Below are 24,104 nucleotides of genomic sequence, written 5' to 3' on the forward strand. Positions count from 1 at the left end.
AACTTTGCCATGTACTTGTCTTAATAGTGTCCTCTTGTGCATGCAGCATTTGTCCTTTTTCTTTATTTGAGTTGTGATGTGATTCTTATGAATTTAAACTCCTACAGTGTGCTGAACTGTTGGAAGCGCAGAAGTAAGTGAACTAGGAATAACTCTTGAGGCATAAGTAGAATACAGGGAAAGGTGTATGGATCAGCATAGTAGCTATTCTTCCTAAAATACATAATTAAGGAAATTATTTCTGCCACGATTAGTTCAAAATGTGCACTTACTCCTCCAGAATTTATTTCCTTAACAGTCATTATCGTAATACAGTTCAGCACATTTTCTAATGTAGATTTTTTTCTTATTTTTCACTTTGTCATTTAGCTTATGATTGCTTGAACAATTCTTATTATTTACCATCATTGTGCAAACCAACCATATTAAGAAAATCTGAGCAAAAATTTAATAGAAGAAAGTGAGGTATTGCAGTAGTGTTCTCTGTATTCGTGTTTAAGATTTTCACCTTAAAACATAAGGGAAACTAATTGTCATTTCAAGACATTCACTTACATGAGATGGGACAGATGTTTAATTTGCTTTCTAAAGTAGTGTTTTGCTTGCCACAAGAAATTAATATGATCAAATATATTTGATTCATGTTTTCTTCACAATTTATTTATCCATGCTTTGTTTTCACTGAGAGAGTACCTTAAACTTAATTTAAATCCTCTCCCATCCTCCTGTCTTTCTTATTGTTTTGTGTGTGGAAAGGGGAGAGGGGGAGGGAGGGCACACAACCAACAGTTTTAGGGCTCACTCCTGGATCGTCAATCAAATTCACACTGATGGGCCCAGGAGACAGTATAGGGTGCCAGGGTAAACTTAGTTAAGCTTCGGGCAAGATAAGTGCTCTACCTGCTGTACTGTCACTCCATCTTCTGATTTTTTTTTCTTTTTATTGTATCATTCAATTTAGCATTTGAACTGAAGCAATAGCACAGTAGGTAGGGCATTTGCCTTGCACGCGACCAACCCGGGTTATATTCCTCTGTCCCTCTTGAAGAGCCCGGCAAGCTACCGAGAGTATCCTGTCCGCACGGCAGAGCCTGACAAGCTACCTGTGTCATATTCGACATGTCAAAAACAGTAACAAGTCTCACGATTGAGACGTTACTGGTGCCCGCTCAAGCAAATTGATGAACAATGGGAAGACAGTGCTATAGTGCTATAGTGTATCATTCAAAGATTAGTAAGTCTAATCCTTGTGATAAACACTATTTGGACAAATGAGCAAACCCAGAAGTTATCATTAATAGCTCCAAAAAACTGATTCGCCTTTTGGCTTTACTTTCAAATTCGTATATTTACACTAGGAGATCTTTAAATATTCATCTAATTTTAACTTATTCATGGAAATGCTTAAAAGATAAAATAAGGTACAAATGATTTCTTCCAAAGCATTCTTGCCTAGTGTTGGAAAGCTTTGAGTCCTAAATATTCCAGAATCAGAAATTTCCATGTGGAATTGCTGTGATTTCTTTTCAATTATGGATAGGAGGGAAGCAATCATTTGGAAAACCAAATGAAATGGGAGGTGTCATTTGCCATAGCCAAAGAAATATGTTTTGGAAGAGAACTACTGTGTTAGCATCCAACTGCAGTGTTTACTGTACTGCATAGCTTTCTGGCTTGCTTTGAAGTCACCTGGTGGGTTGATAGACTTATTAGGACAGTGACTCTGAGCCCTGAAGTTAACTACACCTCAGTGAAGTAACAGGCACAAGCAGATAGTTAAAAATAATCCCCTCTCTTGTATCTCCCCTTCTTTTCTCTGGATTCAGCAGTGTGAACATCAACAGTAACATGTAAAAACACTTCAATTCCTTCTGGATTGTCCTTTTAATTAGAATGTTTTGTTACAGTAATTATAGAGCCAAACCTCAGTTTGTTCAAGGTTCCCTGGAAGCATGTTTCCTCTTACTAACATCTGGGAAGTTTTAAAATATTTATTTTGTGCCTCAAAATTTAAGCTTAAAACAAATAAACAAAAAACAGGATCATTAGAATTCCCTAAAGTTCTTATGCAAATGTCTTGCATGAGGAAATGAGTGAATTTGTAATGTTTCAGCAAGGTGTCCTCCAGGAAATGGAGCTTGGGGATTTGTTTCCTGCTGCTTTTTACTTTTATTTTTTAAGTTTGAATTGAACAGGTGGAAATTATAATATACAGTCAATGATGAAGCAATTTAAAATTAAAACTGTAGGATAGAGGATCTAGGCTAGCAAAAAAAAATGCTAGTCTTGTGATTATGAAAATGCCACAATGATGTAGCAAAAACTGATCATAGAATTAGGTGCTTATATTATTCTCCCAGGAAATAAATGATTAGCCCTCTGAATGTGATTAGGTAATGATAAAATGGGATTACTGTAAATTTATTTCATTAGAGAAGCAAATCTCAGTAAAATCCCAGTGTTTTAAAAACATACAAGATATATCTGAGAGCAGAGCTTCCTTCCTTCCTTCCTTCCTTCCTTCCTTCCTTCCTTCCTTCCTTCCTTCCTTCCTTCCTTCCTTCCTTCCTTCCTTCCTTTCTTCCTTCCTTCCTTCCTTCCTTCTTTCCTTCCTCTCCCTCTTTCTTCCTCTTTCTTCCTCTCTCTTTTTCTTTCTCTTCCTTCCTTCCTTCCTTCCTTCCTTCCTTCCTTCCTTCCTTCCTTCCTTCCTTCCTTCCTTCCTATTTCCTCTCCCTCTTTCTTCCTCTCTCTTTTTCTTTCTTTCTTTCTTTCTTTCTTTCTTTCTTTCTTTCTTTCTTTCTTTCTTTCTTTCTTTCTTTCTTTCTTTCTTTCTTTCTTTCATTTCCTTACTTCTTTATTTTAGTTTAGTTGGGTCACAAAAGTGCTCTATTGCTTCTCTCAGTTCTGTGCTTGTGAGTTGGCCTGAAGAGGCAATATTGGGGGTCAAACTCCAGCCTTCTCCATGCAAAATTAGTGGGCCATCCCCTTTAGTTTTCTCTCTCTGGTCAAAGACAATAAGGCTTTGAGAAGAAACACATCAGAACTTCACTTTCAGTATAATGTTAAACCTAAGATGATGAAACCTCCAAAACATGGGTATACTGCATATAAATGATCATTCTTCAAAGATGGAGTCTGAAAAGCAGATGGTCTTAGCAGAAAAATGAGAAATGAGGTTGGGCAGGGAGCTGGCTAATTAGAAGAAATTTAACAACAGTGAATAAAGGGAAAAATAAGGAAAATAAACTATATATAAAAATTGGGGTGAACTGAAAAATTCTCCTCTTCAAAGCCCCATTGTCTAATCACTGGAATCAGAATATATGTTAATGCACATGTAATGAGAAACTTTGGAGATGTTCTCTAAATTTAGCTTTGTGACACTAGGGATTATCTTCAATAATTCAAGAGCATCTTTGTATTCAGATAAGAGGGAAACAACTGAGAAAGGACAAGGACAGAAGTGAAAGTTCAAGACATGTGGGGTTAAGCTCCAAGAATGGTGGGTAAGCTATAGATTTGAGAAGGCAAGGTAACCTGTTGGCCCAAGAGCATATCTCTAAAGAGTATGGGAATCTCTAAAGAGTCCTGTGAATCCTTGATATTTTGTTCACCGAGTCTGATACTGGATTCTAATATCCAGAACTGGGAAGTCAAATTAGTACTGTCTGAAAAAACAGTCATTTGCATCATCAAATAGAGTAAAACTGGGAAACTTAGAGTTGTCACAGGAAAATAAGCTTAGTCATCTCTAAGTAGAATACCAACACCAAGCTTGCATAAAGTAACATAAGCTATCAGTTTGTATTTTGTTTTGTTTTCTTATTGTTAGCTTCTTGAGAATAAATGGCATCCCATTAAAAATCATCCAAGTAAAAGGTATACTTTAAGGGTGAAAGGTGGGATTCATATCAAGGGGCTCACAAATGTGGTTCTATATCTACTAATATGATGTTAGAATCATATTTCATTCACAGAAGAGTGTAGATGGAATGTCATGTGAAAGATTTTTTTAAATTTTTTATTGAATCACTGTGAGACTTTTACAAAACTATTCATGATTAGGTTTCAGATATAGTGTTCCAACACCCATCCATCCACCAGTATACATTTCCCAGAACCAGTGTCCCCATTTTCCCTCCCATCATCCCCCACCCCCCAGCCTGCCTCTGTCACTGTCACTGTCATCCCAATTTGCTGAGCAGGCACCAGTAACGTCTCTCATTGTGAGACTTATTGTTACTGTTTTTGGCATATCCAATACACCACGGGTAGTTTGTCAGGCTCTGCCGTGCTTGCAAGATATTCTTGGTAGCTTGTCGGGCTCTCCGAGAAGGGCGGAGGAATTGAATACAGGTCAGTCGTGTGAAAGGCGAACGCCCTATCGCTGTGCTATCTCTCCAGCCCTAGCCTGACTCTATGACAGGCAATTTTATATGGGCTTTTGACTGGAGCCATTCATTATGTTCTAGGTTGCTAATTGACAAATAGGCTTTCAGTAAGTAATACAGTCACCAATCCATCATGAAATAGAAGCATTTTGTCCTCTTAAGTGGAATTGTTTATCCATATATGGAATGTTACAAGTAAATTCAGCACTGACTCATCAAAGTTACTTAAAATATGATCCAGGTGTTCATACAGAATATCAGATCTCATCTGTTTATAGGATGCTACAAATTAGTTCGAATTGGGTACAGTTTCAAAGAAGATATTCCTTAATGTGCACATGAAGTGTTTGATTGCTTTTTACTTCTTGACTGTTTTGTAAATATATTGTCATGGGTAAATTTGTAGGCTCTGAAGTCTTAATGACTAGGTTTGATTCCTGATGCACTTTCTATACAATCGTGGGCAAATAGTTTCTCTAGGATTATTTTTCTCATTTCTAAAGAGAGTTTAACAAACATTGTTTATCTCAGTGAGCCTTTTTGATAATTAACTGTGACAATGACAGTAAAGCACTTACAGTGTTTGATGTATGTACAAAACACTCAAATGCTATGTTGTTATTAGTTTTAATAAATTAGAGCTCAGATGTTAATAGTCACATAAAATATTAATATCATTATATTTATAAAGCTTTTCTCCCCCTGAATGTGAATCATAGCTCATTTATAAGAATAAAAACTATACTATATACCTAGATTCCAACCAGATGTCACTTTGAGAAGATTATGCTGAGACCAGAGAGATAACCCAGAAGGTAGGGTACTTGCCTTGCATGCAACCAGCCAGTGTTCAGTCTTCAGCGTCCCATATGGTCCTCTGAGTATTGAGCCAGAAGTATGCCCTACGCCATGTTAGGTGTGTCCCATAAACAAAATAAGGAAAAAAAAGATAATGCTAGACAGTTTCCTGGGCCAGGAAGACAATTTCCAGTTATAGAATTTAATTATGTGATAACTGTGACTTTCTACTATTTGATCAATATCTGTTTTTTCCACCTTGCAGGGTGTTTTCCTCTCTATATCTCTCTTTTTTATAATGTGACTAAGAATAAGATTGCAATATCAGGAAAGAACAGAACTTAGAAGAACACTACCACCACCATATACCCTATCCTATCTCTTTAATTGAAATCAATTTAGGAGACTCATTCTTAGAATCCTCTGCCATTGTATTAAAGGGATGAATCTATCAAAATTTCCTTTCAGATCATTGACTATATACCTACCTATACCCCTTGAATGTCTGAATCTTTTTTCTTTTAGTTTTTCCCTGCATTTGGATTCTTTTTATTTGAAAGTAATTTCTTGTTATATTGATAAAATTAATGAACAATGGTTTATATAGATAAGCTTCGCAGTATATAATGCATGTTACTGACAAAACAATGTAAGTTAACACATTCAGCCCCTCACAGAATTACTGGAGGATAAATGATGAGGACATTTGAAATGTATCAAATATTGGATGCACTATTGATAAGTATAGGTGCCATCTAGTACATTACATTTTAGAATTTAATTATGTGATAACTGTGACTTTCTACTATTGGATTAATATCTATCTGTTCTCCCCATGTTCCAGAGTCTTTTTCTCTGTATATCTTTTTTTTCACTCTAGGAACAAAATTAGGTGAAATTAATGCAATATTAACAAAAGTAGCTAAAATAAAGTAAAATGATAGAACTACAAAATTAATTGACATAAAATAATAAACATTAAAACACTGTCACTGTCACTGTCATCCCGTTGCTCATCGATTTGTTCGAGCGGGTACCAGTAACGTCTCTCATTGAGAGACTTATTGTTACTGTTTTTGGCATGTCCAATATGCACGGGTAGCTTGCCAGGCTCTCTGAGAGGGGCGGAGGAATCAAACACAGGTCGGCCGTGTGAAAGGCGAATGCCCAACCGCTGTGCTATCGCTCCAGCTCAAACATTAAAATAACACATTTATTAAAAGTAAACAAAAATACAATAAAGTTTAGTTATAAATCTTAGCTTTAATTTTTTTAAATCCAAATATTTAAAATCTTAATCTCATATTTATGGATAATATATCTCCATACATTTTAGCTTTTTCAGTAGCAATAGAAACAAAACAATAGAGGGTTTTTAAAAGAATGTAATCCTGAGCTTTCTTTTCAAGCCTGAGTTCTCTCTTGAACATGTCTCTTGCTTATCTGTATATGTGTCTTTGTTTGCTTATTTCACTCTAGAGGAGCCCGTGTATGTATCTCTTAAACATAATTTCCTATTCTTTCCCCTCACATCTTTCTCAATAAGTTTTAATAAAAGCTTTCTTGCTTCACACACACAAAAAAAAAACAGTTATCCTAAAATATATATACTAAGAATAGTCAGAAGAATATACACTCACTGACAGATGAAATTTGTAAGTGTCTTATTTGACTTACTATTGAGCAACTCAGGAAGGGAGTGTTACAAAGTAGGCAGTGTGAATGTGTTTTGAGGTTAAAAGACCAGTATCGTGACAGGAATAGTGATTTTGTGACTATGTGCTTATTAAAAGTTACGGAACTATGTACCACTGAGAAAATTTTGTTATGTGTGAATATTTTAAGTGTACTAAAAAGTTAATAATAAAATGGCAAAGGTATAATTGTAAAAAAAAACACAAAATGTTGTGAATTGAGATCAATGGCGAATCAAGGTGAGGATTCACTACAAGAAATAAGTAACATTCCAAAGTTTGTATAGGGTTAAGTGGCTTAAGGAAGATAATGTCCACTTGGTAAAACCAAGACCTCCCAAAGAAACAAACACATTAGTATATATCAGGCCTGCTTGGAAAGGCAGACTGTGGGTGTATCAATTGCCTTATGTAATTCTCCAAAAAGAAATATAGGCTATTAAGGAATGGAACAAAACTCTAACAAAATGGCCCATAAAAATGCAATGCACTAAACAGAGTATAGATCTGAGTATTTGTCAGAAGTACCAAGTGCCTGGCACTGCTTGGCAAAGCCGTCTCTAGCAGACGGTCTACAGTGGCACTCGTTTCATTAGCAGGTGCTGGCAGAGACATCTTACTGGCCACTGCTGGAAAATGATTTTCAAAACCATGTTTCCATCTTTTTTTCAATTCTGTTGTCTCATTTCCCCCCTAGAACTCTTATCTTATGCATTATACCAAATGATTGTATTTTTATTCTTAGTGACAGTTATACTTGATGGCAAATATTTTGAACCTTATAAAAAGTCTGAACTTTATTCTCCTATTTTGAGCATTTTTTTTTGGCCAGGAACGCACTAGGTACAGTAGTTATAGAAAATTTATGGAAGAGATCAGACATAAAATGTAATATACACTGGGACCAGAAAAATTGTCCAGATCGGTGGGTGCTTGCCTTGGATTTGACTGGCCTGGGGTGGATCTTGGAATTTATTGATAATTTTCTGAAGAACACCATATTATTTTCCATAACAGCTGATGATTTTCCATTCCCATTTGATGAATCCCATGGGTATCACCTTTTGAAAAAATAACTTTTCTTTGCTTTCCTTTTGCTCTGTATGCATCCAGTTCAGTGGTATTCTTTGTTTTTTTCCATTACTAAGCTATTCTTTTCTAGGGGAATTTGCAGTAGCTGTTTCCTCTACCTACAAAGCTTCCTGCCCCTAAGTTTGCTGGACTGGCTCTTTCTCTTCATGCTCCTAGACTCTGTCAGGACTATCTTCCTTAAAGAGACATTCATTATCCCATCAGCATAAACCAATCTTATTGCTTTCTCATTATTTTAGTCTTATCCCTCATATATATTCATATATATAGAGAGAGAAAGAGAGAGATACTGGATATATATACCCAGTATCTCAATCTATGATATAGCACATAAGAGTTGCATAGTAACTGTTGAAATGTCACAGGGATTAACCTGACAAATGCCCTAATGTGCCATACGTGAACATTACTCATTAGTGTAAATCTGTAGCCATTACTCAATGAATAATAAATGTTTTTAGGACCACATTAAGCAAAGACAGAACACATAGCTTCATAGCATAATCAAGAATGGCAGTTGACCTAGTTATCTTGATAATTCAGACTACAGTTGAAATTTTAGGCCTCATTAATTTGAATATTTCAGGCAAAATGTGTTCTTTGGTCTCAAATTGTTTCAGTAATTACTTTAATACTTCTCTCTGCTTTAGACACGCAATCATTGGCCTAGAGGTACTTGTAAAATCTTTCATGTACTTCCGAGTCATGGATTTCAGATTTGGTCTCCAAAACCAATAGTACACATCCCAAATCTTGTACAACATATTTTCTAAATTAATGCTTTAGGGCATATTCTAGTAGCAACCAATTTTATAATCCACAAAGCTAATTTTTAAAGAAGACTGACTTGGTATAAGGAAAAATCATAATTGCAATCTTATATTAGGAGTGAGTGGAACAGCATAAGTTCCAGATATTTCAGATTCTGGACAATCTTGAAGCACAGTTATTTTTATGATGAAACCATATATTAAAATTGGGTCAAATGTGATTCTGTTTCATACATATGTACCTTTTCTTTTGACTGTTGCACACTATGCCAGACAAGTGTTAGATGAAAGGCAGCATATATTCTCATGCATTACCAGCCTTGTTTTTTTCATAATATCAATTATTTCAATCAGAGAAAAGTAAAGGTATTTCAGTGAAAGGTACCTTACAGCTTAGATAGCGTCCCTCTGTGGGCATGTACTAGTAGAGTAGATGCTGTATGGTTTGCAGAAAGATGAAGAAATAGCAATTGTTCTAAAAGCATTTTAGTACTTTCCATTTTCTTTGATAAGATATTGTGTATTATGATTAATTGGCCTTTTATTTGTCTTTCATATTTTTTTAAAGTATGAATGTAGAATATACAAATAGCAATTTATTCAATTTTATTCTGTTGGCCTTTGGGCCATACCCTACAGTTTTCATGCTTATTCCCTTATTCCTGTTATTTTTTTTTATTCCTGGTTTTTTCGCTCAAGATTCGCTCCTAAAGAGCTCAGGCTATCATATGTGGTCCTGGGGATGGAACCCAGTCTGGCCACATGCAAAACAAGCACCTTACCTGCTGTACTTACACTCCAGCACCTAATTTATTAAGAAATAGAAGAGCAGGTTTATTAGCATGTTTCAGTGAGTATTGCAGAATTGTCAACTGTCTTAAACAAAATTCAATGAATCATCCATTACATTTCAAGGACACTGGAGGTCTTCCATAGCAATGAGGATGAAAATTACTGTCTGAGCACTCATCTCTTCAATGAACTGTTACATAGTATTTGTAATCTCCCTCCCAAGCATTGTATCTTAGCTGGTAGGATTTAAGTTCATATTTTAAAATAGTGTTTATAATGCCCTTTCATATTATATCACTGTCTTTTCATGGGTAGGCAATTTATAGGCTGCTACTTTTTGTTCCTAAATGGGCATCTTCAGAAAACAAAAAGGCATAATTAGAAAATACTATTGATGGTGCATCTTTAGAAGAGCTGTCAGTATGATATCTACCTTAAAAACTTTAAAAGAAGACACGCTCTCACCTACCACTTAAACTAGAAGAATGGGTTGAAAATGGATTAAGTTGGTGGTGAGAATTGTGTCAAAAATATGACATTACATCCAGGAGAAAAATGTATTGTACCAAACATTACCTTTAGTCATCAAATACTCTTGAATAATTTGACTTGTAGCACCTGGTGATATTTTCAGTCAGGAAAGAAATAATGAAGACAAATAGTTTGAATAAGGTAAAAAGAAATCACTAAAATTTGGTTATGTATTACTAGGAACTGTGCTAAGTACTTAATGGACTATTGAAGTTTTAATGAGTATATTCTTTCTTAAATTTCTTTCAGAATACAGCCCATTTTTTTGAAGAATAGGCTACCTGTATTAAACATTTCAAAATGTTCATTATATAGTATTTTAACTGCCTTTTGTTTATTACATTAAGCCATAAATTCTATACTGTAGTGTTAATCTGCCATACTTATTCTCTCCTACATTCTTGAACATCATGGGTACCAAGCTTGGACTCCAAACATAGTAGCACTGTAGCAGTGTCATCCCCTTGTTCATCAATTTGCTCGAGCGGGCACCAGTAACTTCTCCATTGTGAGACTTCTTGTTACTGTTTTTGGCATATCGAATATGCCACAGGTAGCTTGCCAGGTTCTGCCGTGTGGGCAAGATACTCTTGTAGCTTGCTTGGCTTTCCGAGAGGGATGTAAGAATCGAACCCAGGTCAGCAGGATGCAAGGCAAACGCCATACCCGCTGTGCTATCGCTCAAGACCAAACATAGTAGATATTCTATATTTAATAACTGAATAATGAACAATGTTCATAGAATTTATCCTTTCTTTAGATATGCTATCATAAGGAAGAATAGAATAAAAATCAAAATATACTCATTAATTTTCAACTCAGAATTTCTTTTTGTGAGATTTATGTTTGAAATAGCTTATACAATGTCAATTGAGAGCTACCTCAATTGAGGATGTTTTTGTTTTTACTTTTGTTTTGCTTTATGGGTCACATCTGGTGATGCACAGGGGTTACTCCTGGCTCATGCACTCAGGAATTATCCTGGCGGTGCTTGGGGGACCATATGGGATGCTGGGAATTAAACCCGGGTCAGCCGCATAGAAGGCAAACGCCCTACCTGCTGTGCTATTGCTCCAGCCCCAATTGAGGGTGTTTTTAATGTATTATTTCATGAATAATTTTAACATCAGATGACACTTTCAATATCCTCATATTTATTCTTCATGGGGAAACTGAGGCTAGAGTGGACTGTCTGAAGACCTACAGCTAGTGAATGTCCTTTGTGAATGGGAGTGCTTTTCTTTCTTCTAGAACTCCAGCTTTGCATCAATCAGTATTTAGAATGACAATTCAATTAGAAGGTATACTGAGATAGAGAGAAGATAAATTAAATTCATGGAGATATACAACTGGTAAATGGCAGAGCCTGATACTAAACAAGTCTCTGCATTCCAAAGTCTGTGTGGCTTTAATCCAGGCCACTGTCTCTTTCCTTTAATAAATGCACTTTCCACAGATGCAATAACCCATTCTAATTATCCTGAGCAACTATCAGCCTAAATTGTTTCTCATGACAATTTATTAAGAAAAAACAGTTCCTTTTACATATTGTAGTTAAATTAGAGTACATGATCCTTAAGCAAGACAGTTTTTGACATGATGTTTCCCTTTATCTGATTCTTACATCTGCCTTGACTTCACCCTATATCAATGATATCTAAAAAAAATATATGAATAAAATAGTTCAAGGAAGAAACTGTGAGAATAAAGAAGCCTGCTGTTTGGGTGCTAATGAAAGAATTCAATACTAGGTTGTGGTTAAGAAAGTCTGCAGATGTCAAATAAAGCATGAAAATGAATCACATGCTGAAACAGGAGAAATCTGGACAATGACGTTGTGTACCATTTAAACATAGGTGTAATGTCATGCTCGTCTTGCTTAAGTAGAAGTTTGCTGTGGAATGCATTCTGTGATGGTACTGATGATGACCTTTTTGAATTCTAGAGTCTCAAGTTCCTGACCAGCCAAGCTCTCTTCATGTAAGGCCCCAGACTAACTGCATCATCATGAGTTGGACCCCTCCCCTGAATCCAAACATTGTGGTGAGAGGTTATATTATTGGTTATGGAGTTGGAAGCCCTTATGCTGAGACAGTGCGCGTGGATAGCAAGCAGCGATATTACTCCATTGAGCGATTAGGTGAGTGGCTGTAACTCCTATTCTAAGATAAATAAATGATTCATTTTATTTCATCAGTCTAATACCTATTCTTGGCAAACTTTTCCAAATACTTTAAAAGGAAGAAACACTTGCAGACACATATTATTAGACAAACATAAATTATCTTATTAGTAAAAGTAGGAAAAATATATCACACACACACACAAAGAACACACAGTCTAATGTCACTTATGAACATAATTGCAAACATCTGCAACAAAATCTTAGCAAACCACGTTCAACAATACCTTAAGAGATCACGTGTCATGATAATGTGGTATTTATGATACCAGGGAGGCAAGGCTGGTTCGATATTCACAAAACAATTAATGTAATAACCCACATCAATAGAGAAAGAGGATAAAAAGTAAGCAGTCATATCAATATATGCAATATATGTTTTGAGACTTGAATACGTTTTAGCATATATTAATTCTTAAATCAGATTCTTCCTTTTTTCTGTCAATCTAGACATACATTCATTCACATAGTTTTGCTTTTTTGATTTTGAATTCGGAGTATTTTGTCTTCAAAGATCTGAAATGGCAGGTGCCTGGCATGAAGCTTATATGGATTCAAAGAAATTTATTGGATCATTTCTCATTTCACTGGTCAATGGAAACTTTCTATCTTAATTGTTCTCATAAAAAGAAAGTCAATACATTTTTTTCATCTTTTTTGTCCCTAGGAAGATGTCCTGTCAATTTTTCTATAACCTTGAATTATGGAATCAATTATCTCCTTTTCCCTTAGCATTAACAGATAAAGTTTTATGGCTGTGTCATTGTGACAAAAATAGAAGAATAAGGGATTTCAATCAAGCCAGTAACTGAGTTATCAAACTCCTCTCTTCATATACCCCCAGAATCTCCCCCCATTTCAAATTTTCTTATTGTACGCAGCCTCATTTCATAGTATACTAATTGTAACATTTCTGAATTCATTGAATATCTATTTGGAGGGATAATATAGCTTAGCCTGCTTTTATTCATTTTATATCTGACTTTCAATAGTATAATAATTGATTATATCATAGCAAAGGGAATAAAAGAAAGATATGTCCTACCTGAGGTGTTAATAAGTCAAATATTTCACATAACACAAAAAACAAGTTGATTTTACCTGTGGATCTAATAATATTTTATTTGCAATGTACACTGACTTCTTTGCTGGACCGCAACTTAGTGGGGGGAGGGTGATGCAAGTATTTGCAAGTCTCTCACAAAAGGAACATTTGTGATGGGAAGCCTGATTTGAATTTGAATAGTTAAAATTCAGTAGCAAGAAAGGATTTTTCTCAGTGCAAGAGGAAAATTACACTGACCCATTCTCTCTGTAATTGCTTCAAACGCTAACAAGTGAGGTGCCTACTGAATATCTCCACAATTTTAGTTGGCTTGACATTTAGAAAAAATATTTTTCAGTCAATCCTCAAATTTGAATGTTAAATCAATCACAAAACTAATAATTTATGGCCATCAAACTGTGTCATGGGACTCTCACTTACCCATTATTATTCAGTATATTTCATCTCTGTTCAGTTTTGAAGCAGCATATCAGAGGGAGAGATTTATTTGGATAGTGCAAATGCAACATGGAGAAAAATCTGTTTGACCAACTGTATTGCAAATAGTACTCTTGATTTTAAAGAAACTCTCTGGCTATCTCCAAGTCTTGCATAATTGTGTTTGGAAAATTAACGCTGATAAATTTCTCCAAAAGCTTAAAAGTTTTTTAGTAGAATATTTCCTTTTGTAAGACATTTTACAATGTTGTTAAAGATAAAATGGGATCTGGATTTGTTTTCATAGATAATAGTTTATGTACTTACTTGAAGGTTTCCACTTTAAAACTTCTCTGGAAAGAGAAATTATATATGTATATGCATATTAATTATAATAAAGTAGATAATATATGTGCATAAATAATATGTTCTACCAATAATGCGATATCCTTTTAACATTGTTTCATGTCATGGCATAAAGTAGGAAACAAATCATTTTGCTTTATCTTTAAGTATCTTTATGAATATGTAAATACTTTGGTAATTTTTAAAAAGTTCTGCTATTAATGCCAAGTGTATTTAGACAGAACTTAAATTCCAATTTTATTAAGGAAGAGGATTTGTTCAAATTAGCCATCAAACTTGGCGAAGACACTGAATGATGAAGGCTCAGTTCATCTGCGAATCAATCTATGACACAGTGACAGATCAAGACTACTTTATTGGTAGCAGATTAAGAGAGGTAGCATATTTACTGCATGGTCACAAAAACCATATATTATAGATAGAGAATAAGGCAGCAACAGTTCTTTCTAGAAGAGTGCCTTGCAGACAAGTAGGTACTGTAAGAGTGGTCAGAAAATCCCACCCCCCCAGGCTATTTGCCTGAGGTCCCTGCTTATTTACAAACCTAAACCATAAGTTTTGAGTAAGGATACAATCTGCCATTATTTTAGACTTTTTGAGGAAAGGCAAAATAAGGATAATTGTCCCTGCTCAATAGATCTTGCTATTCTTTTTTTTTTTTCTTTTGGGTCATACCCAGCAATGCACAGTGGTTAGTCCTGGCTCATGCACTCTGGAATTACTCCTGGCAGTGCTCGGGGGACCAGATGGGATGCTGGGAATCGAACCCAGGTCGGCTGTGTGCAAGGCAAAACCCTCTACTCACTGTGCTGCCATTCCAGCCCCATAGGGAATTTTTTTTTTTTTTTTTTTTTTTTTTTTTTGCTTTTTGGGTCACAACCAGCAATGCACAGGGCTTATTCCTGGCTCTGCACTTAGGAATTGCTCCTGACGGTGCTCAGGGGACCATCTGGGATGCTGGGAATAGAACCCGCGTCGGCCGCCTACAAGGTAAAATGCCCTACCTGCTGTACGATCACTCCAGCCCTGATCTTGCTGTTTTTTAAATTTGAATTTAGTTTTTAATTTCTTTGTAACTGGTTTTAATACCAGTTGTTTTATTTACTCAGTTGACCTTTAAAATAAACATGAATTTTCATAGCATCTTTGTTGAGAAAGTATTTTAAATGAGTTTAAGAGTTTTAGAAACTCAAAATTATCTGGACACTATATATATTAGGTCAAGAGAAATTATGCTTTAAGAATTACGTGACAGGGGGCTGGAGCAATAGCACAGTGGATAGGGCGTTTGCCTTGCATGTGGCCGACCCGGGTTTGATTCCCAGCATCTCATATGGCCCCCTGAGCACCACCAGGAGTAATTCCTGAGTGCAGAGCCAGGAGTGACCCCTGTGCATCGCCAGTGTGACCCAAAAGAAAAAAAAAATCATGTGACAGCATAGAAACTAAAAATGGATTAAAGAATGCTATAATACATTTAAGCAAACAATCAGACATAACTTCAATTATCATGGTTGTATTTTAGACTACGAAAAAGCTTTTTAGTTTATAATTAACCAATAAGCTTTCTCTTGTCTGTGATAAGAGACAGGATTCCCAAATAGCATTTGGGGCTCTTGAGACACTAGGCTCTTTGTACTGTGACATGCACACAAACTAGAAATGTGAGACACTGTTGAGTATATTGCCTGACTTAAAATGATTCTAAAAACTTTTCCTACTGTATAGAATCATTAACCACTATTTGTGTAATGATTTAGAACAGATCTTTTGATTTTTAGTTCAAGAGCCCAAGTGCGAGGTTTGATACCCCATCTGATTGGATCCATACATTCTGATTTCTAATAATGGTTAGCAAATCCACCTTTTAAAAACTTATTCTTTATCAAGTCATTGATTAGATTATTGATTTATTGATCAGATTTGCATCTTTATTCATCCTTACCTATATCTTTATATGTGCTTTTGTGTAGACTGAGGTCATACCCTAAGGTGTTCCAGCACTTGAACTTGAACTTGAACTCAAGTTCAAGAGACTTGCAGAGTTGGGGCTCTAACCAAGAACTTAGGCATGAAAAACATGCTCTCAGAAAGTTGGGTTACTTCTTGGCCCTAGGAGCCCTTTTATATGCTACAAATTGCATATATTTAAATATATAATTTGCTGAGATTTTTAAAAATTGATTTAATGTTTTTACAGTAGTACAATATACTCAATATAAAACAAGTATAATGTCCTTATTTTATATTCATAGTACTGCTATTCCATGCCCACCACCAAAGTGCCATAATCATTTCACATTATCCCAAGGTCCCTTCCTGGCCCTCTTAGCACCTAGAGTTCTAATATCCTTATCTCGGGGTTACTTCCATTGGGGTAATCCCTTGCTTGCTTGCTCTATACTCTGCAAATGGGCAAGTCATCTGGTATTTGTGTTTTCCTTTGAACTCACTTTACTTTTCATGACTTACATCAAATCTGTACATGTAGCAGCAAATTGTAAGATTTCTTTCCTTATAACTGAGTAGTATTCCACTGTGTACGTATACCACAATTTTTCTACTGGATTGTCGGTCACCTTTTGTTGTTTCCAGATCTTGTCTATGGTAAAAAGTATGGCTGTGAACATAAGTGTGCCTTGTGTCCTTTGGGGCTGCTGGTTTTGTGTTTAAGGGATGATACCCAGGAGTAAAAGTACTGGGTCAAATGGAGGGTCTACTCTTGATTTTTTTGAGATGTCTTCAAACCTTTTTCTACAGAGACTGAAGTTAGCATCAACAGTGCATAAAAATTCCTTTTACCCTTTACATTTATTTTTCATTTACTCTTTTGGGAGGCCCACACCTGGTGGTGCCCAGGGTTTATTTCTTCTGACTCTGAATTTAGGGGTCATTCCTAGTAGGTGCCAGGGATTGAACCCAGGACACCTGTATAGAAGGCAAGCACCCTAGTACATTCACTTTGGCTCCTGAAAATTCCCTTTTAGCCATATTTATACCAACATTTTAGTTTCCAGACACTTTGTTATAGACATTTTTGTCTACTGTTTTGGGTAGGATTAGAAGGTGGAGTGAGGAACTAAGTGTGTCTTCACTACCCCACCCCCGCCCGCACTTTGTTTAGACACTATGGTTTACAAAGTTGTTCATGATGATTTGTTACAGTCATTCAATATTCTAAGCCCATCTCACCACCACTGTCACCTTCCCTCCATGCTTGGCTGCATTTATCCAATCACCCCTCAAGCCTGCCTACAAAAATTTATTTTATATTGCTTGTTACCACTAAATCGCTAATGAAGTAATCAAAAAGTACTTCAGTTAAAGAAAAATTGTGAAAATTGTTGTATCTCACCATGGGAACATTAAATTCTTGTCTGATGGTTTTACTAAGCAGTGCTTGCTAGTTACACCTTCTGTATTAATGTTTTGTAAGTCGAGCTTAGTTGGCTTCTAAGGAAACTTTCTAAGGGAAAGTTTCTTTCTAAGGAGACTTCTAAGGGAACTACATTCCCATCCAGTTTCCTGTGCTCCTATGGGATGGCAGTATTGTAAAGTTTAGTGATGTCCAGAAAAATCCAGATTATTTAACTGGGCAGTGAATTTACCTTGTGTCAATGGTACTACATAGGTGTGGCTGCTGGGACAATTTGAAATACAGGTAGTTCGGGGGAGAAGTTGCCTACCCCAACTCGGAGAAGGCCCAGAGTTTTCAGCCAATTAAAAAAAACCTGGTTTACCTGAAATTTTTCCCTTTCTGTGGAGTTCAGTCATGAGGTGGCGGAGTCCAGAAGTAGGCACGGCAGTAGCTGCTGGGGTTTGAGTGCAGCTGCCGGGGATTGGCAGAGCTGGTACTTGGCCTGCCACCCTCCCAAGATCACCTGGGAGTTCTCGGCCAGGACTGGTGTATCTAAGACATTTTTGTGGCTAGTTGATCTCTTTTAAGATTTAATCATGAATCTCTGGAACAGACCTGTAGATGAGCTTACATGGAGGTGGCACTGGAACTTGGTTTTATTGGTTTGTTTTGTATTTTTTTTTTTAATATAGGAGTACTGCTGTTTTTTCAGCCATTGATTAAGTTAATTGAATTTGGCATGAACTCCACATAACTTTAAATTTTTTTTAATTGAATACCTGTGAGATAGACCATTACAAAGCTGTTTATTATTAGGTTTCAGTGATACAATGATCCAGCACCCATTCCTCCACCAGTGTACATTTCCCACCACCAATGTCCTCTGTTTCCCTGCCATCATCCCCCTATGCACCACCCCCATGCCCCCCCAGCCTCCCTCTATAGAAGGCACTTTCCTTCTTAGGAAAGAAGACATTTCTTAGGAAAGAAGAAATTTCTTAGGAAAGAAGAAATTTCTTGATAAACTTGGCCTTCTCTCTCTCTCCTTTTCATTTTGTGCATTATGGATTTTTAATACAGGTACTAAGAGGTCATGGTGTCCACGGCATTCAGTAATTTTATCTGGACAGTCAGGCTGGAGTAGCTTTTCATTTAGGTAGTCGTTTTGGTTGTGGATGTGACTGCCAAGGCTTCCGGAAGTACAGGGAGGTGGGGCAAAGTAGCCCATCCGGACCCCAAGAAAGCCTGGAGATTTCATTCACAAAACCCGCATACCCAAATTTTTGGCAGATTATATCTTGGTGACGTCTGTCCTGAGATGGTGAGTCAGGCCAGGATATGGTGTTGATTTTGGATCGTGGAAGCAAAAGGTTGTTGTGGGCTCTGCTTGGGCGGCCCCTGGCCAAACACCACCACCCTCCTCATTTACCCCAGTCTGTTCAGCCTTGTGCAAGTCTGAGATTAATTTTGGCTTTTGATCTCTTTCGAGATTTATGGGTCTCTGAAATAAGACCAATAAATGAGTTTGTATGGCTAAGTTGGAGGTGGCTTCTGTGCATGGCTCCCACATTTAATTGTTGGTCATTTAATTTCTTGATAAACTTGGCCCCAAGTTGCTGGGTGCAGCCAAAGGCCCAGCAACAATTGTGGGGTATCAGGAAGCCTGAAGGCACCATCAGGCTGTTCTGGCACTAGCCATGCAGGTACAGGTTGATGGGCTGGTGACACCTATGTTTTGCTATGTTTTGTGAAGACAAGGATGAACCCATGATTTCAAGCATGCAAATACCATGTGCTCACAATTTTGCTAAATCTTAAGTGCAATAAATTAAAATTTTGGAGGGAATTTGTGACCTTTATTGGCATAAGATTAGTCATAATTTTTTTCATATTAACTGTGGTTTATTGTTTCTCTTTTATTTCTGATATTGGTGATTGAGTATTGATATTGATCTTGTATCCTAATTTTTGTGATTAGTCTGGATATTTTGTTGTTCTTATTAGTGTCAACATTTCTTATTTCTTTTGTTTTCTATCTTTAATTCTCAGTATCATGTTTTACTTTGACTATTTCCTTTCTTGTACTTATTGTCTATTTTGCTCTTTACTTATAACTTCTTAATGTAGAACCATCTAGTATAAGTATATAAAGCTACTTTCATTCCACAATTTTTAATATTTTGATTATGCATTATCATTCAATATTTTTCCCAAGCTTTTCTTGATTTCGTTTATCATTCTGATTTGATTTTTATCATTCCTTTGTCATTTCTGAAATGTATTCTGATTTCAGTATTATAAAATTGGGGGTAGAGGGCACAAAATAACTATTGTGCTCAAAGCTTATTCCTGGCTCTATGTTCAGGGATCACTTGATGGTTCTGAGGAAACCAGACTTAATGCTTAGCATTGAACTGTGCTAACCCCATACAAGGCAACCATCTTACCTCTGTCCTATCTCTCTGCCCCTTAAATTTACTAATTTTAAACTTACTAACATTCATTTTATGCACCAGCACATTAGTCATATTGTTGACTATATTTTGTAAACTTTAAAATAATGTGATTTTTGGTTATTAGATGTGAAGTTCTATAAAAAGTCAATGAAATCAAGTTCTTTTTTTTTTTTTTTTTTTGCTTTTTGGGTCACACCCAGCGATGCTCAGGGGTTACTCCTGGCTTTGCATTCAGGAATTACTCCTGGCGGTGCTTGGGGGACCATATGGGATGCCGGGGATCGAACCCGGGTCGGCCGCGTGCAAGGCAAACACCCTACCCGCTGTGCTATCACTCCGGCCCCTGAAATCAAGTTCTTTGATGGTATTTTTCACAGCATTCACATCTAAAACTTTTAACTGTTCTGTGAATTGCTAACACTGAATGTCAAATCCATCTTTTAGAAAAATGAAATCATCTATATTTCTGTTGATATTTGTCTGTATTTTGTATGTCTACTATAAGAAAAATTATCATCATCATCATCATCATCATCATCATCATCATCATCATTATCCCATTGATCATCAAATTTTTCCAGCAGTCTCAGTAACATCTGCATTTGTCTTAGCCCTGAGATTTTAGAAACCTTTCTTTCCTTGTCCTTCCCAATGATGCTGCATCGGAGGCTCTTTCAGGGTCAGGGGAATGAGACCCAGCATTGTTACTGGTTTTGGCATATGAATACACCATGGGGAGTTTCCCAGGCTCTCCCATGTGGGTAGGAAACTCTTGGTAACTTGCTAGTTTTCTCAGAGGGAGAACTAGGCTGTACGATGTCTTCCGGGAGCTTGGTTTTATAGTCTCTGGATGTTGGCTGTTGGTGGGATTACACAGCACTGGGACAGTCCCTGTGTGTGACTGCCTAGCTACTATAAAATGGAGAATCTGGGTGGAAGAGGCCCAGTCCGGATCTGAGCAGGCTTGGAGGCCTCAGCGTCGGATCCCACACACCTGGGTTTCTCTGCCAGTACCTTCATGCATGAGGCTTGTTGAAACATGTGGAGAGGGGCCTTGAGCACAGCTGTGGCTAGGCTCCGGAGGTCTTCGGCCATGGGAGTTCTACTCAAGGCAGGGAGGGAAGCTGGAGCCCACCCCCTCTGAAGAGCCCCAGGGAAGACAGCCAGGTGTACGGGCAAGAATAATACCATTTGTAAATGATCACTCTTAGCATTGAACTGGTTCACTCTTAGAAGAGTGGAATTTTGAAATTCTGAAATTTTAATAATTTAATCTAGAGGGATTTCTGCCAAAACCCACTGGGTTCTGAGGTTCAAGATTCATTGTTGTTGTTTTTTTTTTAACACAGAAGGCAGCATTTTTATTATATATCTCACTTGTGATTGTTCTCTCTTATTTATTTCATTTATTTTTATTTTTTATTAATTTATTCTTTTATAGAATCATCATGTGGAAAGTTACAAATCTTTCAGGTTTAGGTCTCAAAAGAGCAGTTAGGGTCAATTCAGTTCCATCCAGGTTCAATTTCTGGCACCACATTGTCCTGTGATATCACCAGGTGCAGACTAGAAGACTCCCAGTAGCTCAGATTTTCCTGGCACTATACGATCAAAAACTTTGGCATTCTTGGCCACTTGCACTGAATGACTGGCCAGATTGAGAATCTCTGATCTGAACACTGGGTCTGAGGCCCAAATAAATAAAATAAATGGATGCTGCTTTCTGATTGAATTTGTTCAGAATTCATTGATATCAAATAATCTGATGAAGTGACTTAAATTCAGTATCTAACAAGAAGTAACATTGATCACGTTGAGTGGCTTTTCACTCACACACTTTGTTGATCTTTCTGAGTTTTGATTTGCTCTTTTTGTAATTTTTATGAGAGTCAATTGCAATAATGAAAGTAAAGCCATTGGTAATTTTTTTAAATAAAAATTGTAGGTTCATGTAAATAAAGCACCTTTCTATCATGTTGTGTATAAGGAGAGTAAATATTAAAAATGTAGTTCCATAAATTTTGAATTATGTTTGTATAAGCTTTGAAGTTTTATAGTGTTCTTATTCATTTTCTCTATCTAATATTGTCTGCAATCAAACCTCACTTGAAACCTAATTGAGGATTTCAGGTTTTAAAACTCATACATATATGAAATTAGAGAAAACCTAGCCATTTACTAAAATTATTATTCATCTAAAATCTAAACATCTCAGTGAGAATTCAGTGTGACAGACAAAAAAATGTCAACATTTCATTTCAGCTAGTATAGAATACCGAATAGTAAATCCTGAGATTCATTCAACAGGAGTAGTAGTTGCCCAGAGAACAGTGAAAGGAGAGAAAGGTCATTCCATGAGATCATTGCTCGAATATATCAAGAAGAATGTATTTTGTCTTTTATGATTTTTTGAAGTTAGTGTTTTCTAAACCTATAGGCCTTTTCAAGCTGTCTTTAAGGACAGCCTGAGGGTGATTCATTAATAATACATACCTTTCTATTTGTAACTCTTTTCTCACTTTCCACTCCCTGAGGTCCAAAGCAAATGCATTGCCTCACACACCTGGTGACTTTTCTAAGGCTATATGGAAGATTATATTACAAAAGATGAATGCCATTTTTGAGCTAGAATAGAAAAGATCTTATTGGTGTATATATATTTAATATTTAATATATATATTTCATTGGAAATCTCCAAATCCTCCCACTTTAGTCTCTTTTTTATAATGCTTCCGTATTTCATCTTGTATTTTATAACCTGAGTTGTCATTTATGACATGAAATTGATAAGATACAGGATCATGTGAATCATTCGTCCAACGAACATTAAATTCAAGCATCCCATCAAAAACTTTTCCTCTACCTTCTTTATTTTTCTAGAAAATGTCCTGTTGGAGTCACAACAATCCAGATGTCCCTTAATTGTTCATCACTGAGCATTTACCCACAGCTCCTCTGTGCATCTCTTTCAAGCACTTTCCAAATACCAATCTATCCCTTTCACTCTCTCCATCATATTAGTGTCAAGTGTCACCCCAATTTTACAAATGAGGGAAGACAGCAAGAGACCTAAAGTAAACAAGGAAAGTCAAAGCTGATTTGTTTTTAAATGAAAACAGTTAAATGTGTTACATGAAAACACTCATAAATATTATGAAAGCCAAGACCTGTTTGTAATATAAGAAAGCAGGCTCACACCAAATATGATCGTTAGCTCTGGTAACTAGAGAGACCACTGCTGAGAAAGTAAGAAGAGCGTCCAGGAATCACTAAATCCATCACGGAGAAAGATTGTGAGTTATAACATAGTCCTAACATTTCTGATCAAACACAACCCCCTGCTTCAAGGATGAGTCCCAGAACTCTAGAACGGATCTTGGTGTTACCCTGTTTGGAGTAAAACTTGGAGATAAAAGATACTAAAATATTGGCCTGGGTATCTTGTTTTATTAAATATTGGATCTGTATATTGCATTCATTATTTCAATTCTTTGGCTTTTAGTCCCATATAATTTGAAGTTGTGTTATAGATACATAATTATTTAGGATAATAATGACATATTTTGATGAAGCAATCACTTTCACTTATGAACTTTCCTACTTTATCAGTAGTAATATCTGTATGTATATACTTTTAATATAACCATTTCAATATATTTTTTATTCTTGTGTTGGTGTGTTATGTTTTTCCATCATGTTATTTAACAGACTATTTGTATTTATCATAGGCAGCTGATAATTTAGTGTATTTTTATATTTTCCCACTATGACAAGACCTGATGGTTAGTTGCAGTCTTTAGGTCATTTAAATCATATGTCAGTATTGGTGTGACTGGGCTTGTATCAGTCTATATCTTGCACCTCTAGTCCCAGTTGTTTTTATGTTCTTTTTTCCCTTGCCCTCTCTTTTTTGTCATTTCTGGAGATTAATTCTTATTAATCATTTGTATTAAAGCCTTTGTGGGCTAATTTGCTATCCTATTCTACCACTTTAGTGCTTACTTCTCAGCATGAATGTAACATTACTCTTTATTGAAAGGAAAATTATATAATACATTGTTATTTTTCTTTAAACATTCAAATATAACATTAAATGAGAAAAACAAGAAAAGTTTCCATTTTAGGACTCTGCATTCCCAATGGAGTAATCCAAATTTCCAACTAGTTTAGATTTTTTTCTTCCTAAAGGGC

At 36.2% G+C, this 24,104-nt stretch overlaps 1 protein-coding gene across 1 annotated transcript in view; it reads left to right on the top strand.

The window, feature by feature from the left end:
* Nucleotides 1-24,104, top strand: part of DCC (DCC netrin 1 receptor) — a 1,194,095-nt gene that overhangs the window by 995,982 nt on the left and 174,009 nt on the right. The window contains exon 15 of the mRNA XM_055127868.1: nt 12,014-12,208. Coding sequence (XP_054983843.1) covers nt 12,014-12,208 — 195 coding nt within the window. The remainder of the gene's footprint in view (nt 1-12,013; nt 12,209-24,104) is intronic.

The sequence above is a fragment of the Sorex araneus genome, chromosome 2 (assembly GCF_027595985.1).
Source record: "Sorex araneus isolate mSorAra2 chromosome 2, mSorAra2.pri, whole genome shotgun sequence".
NCBI lineage: Eukaryota > Metazoa > Chordata > Mammalia > Eulipotyphla > Soricidae > Sorex > Sorex araneus.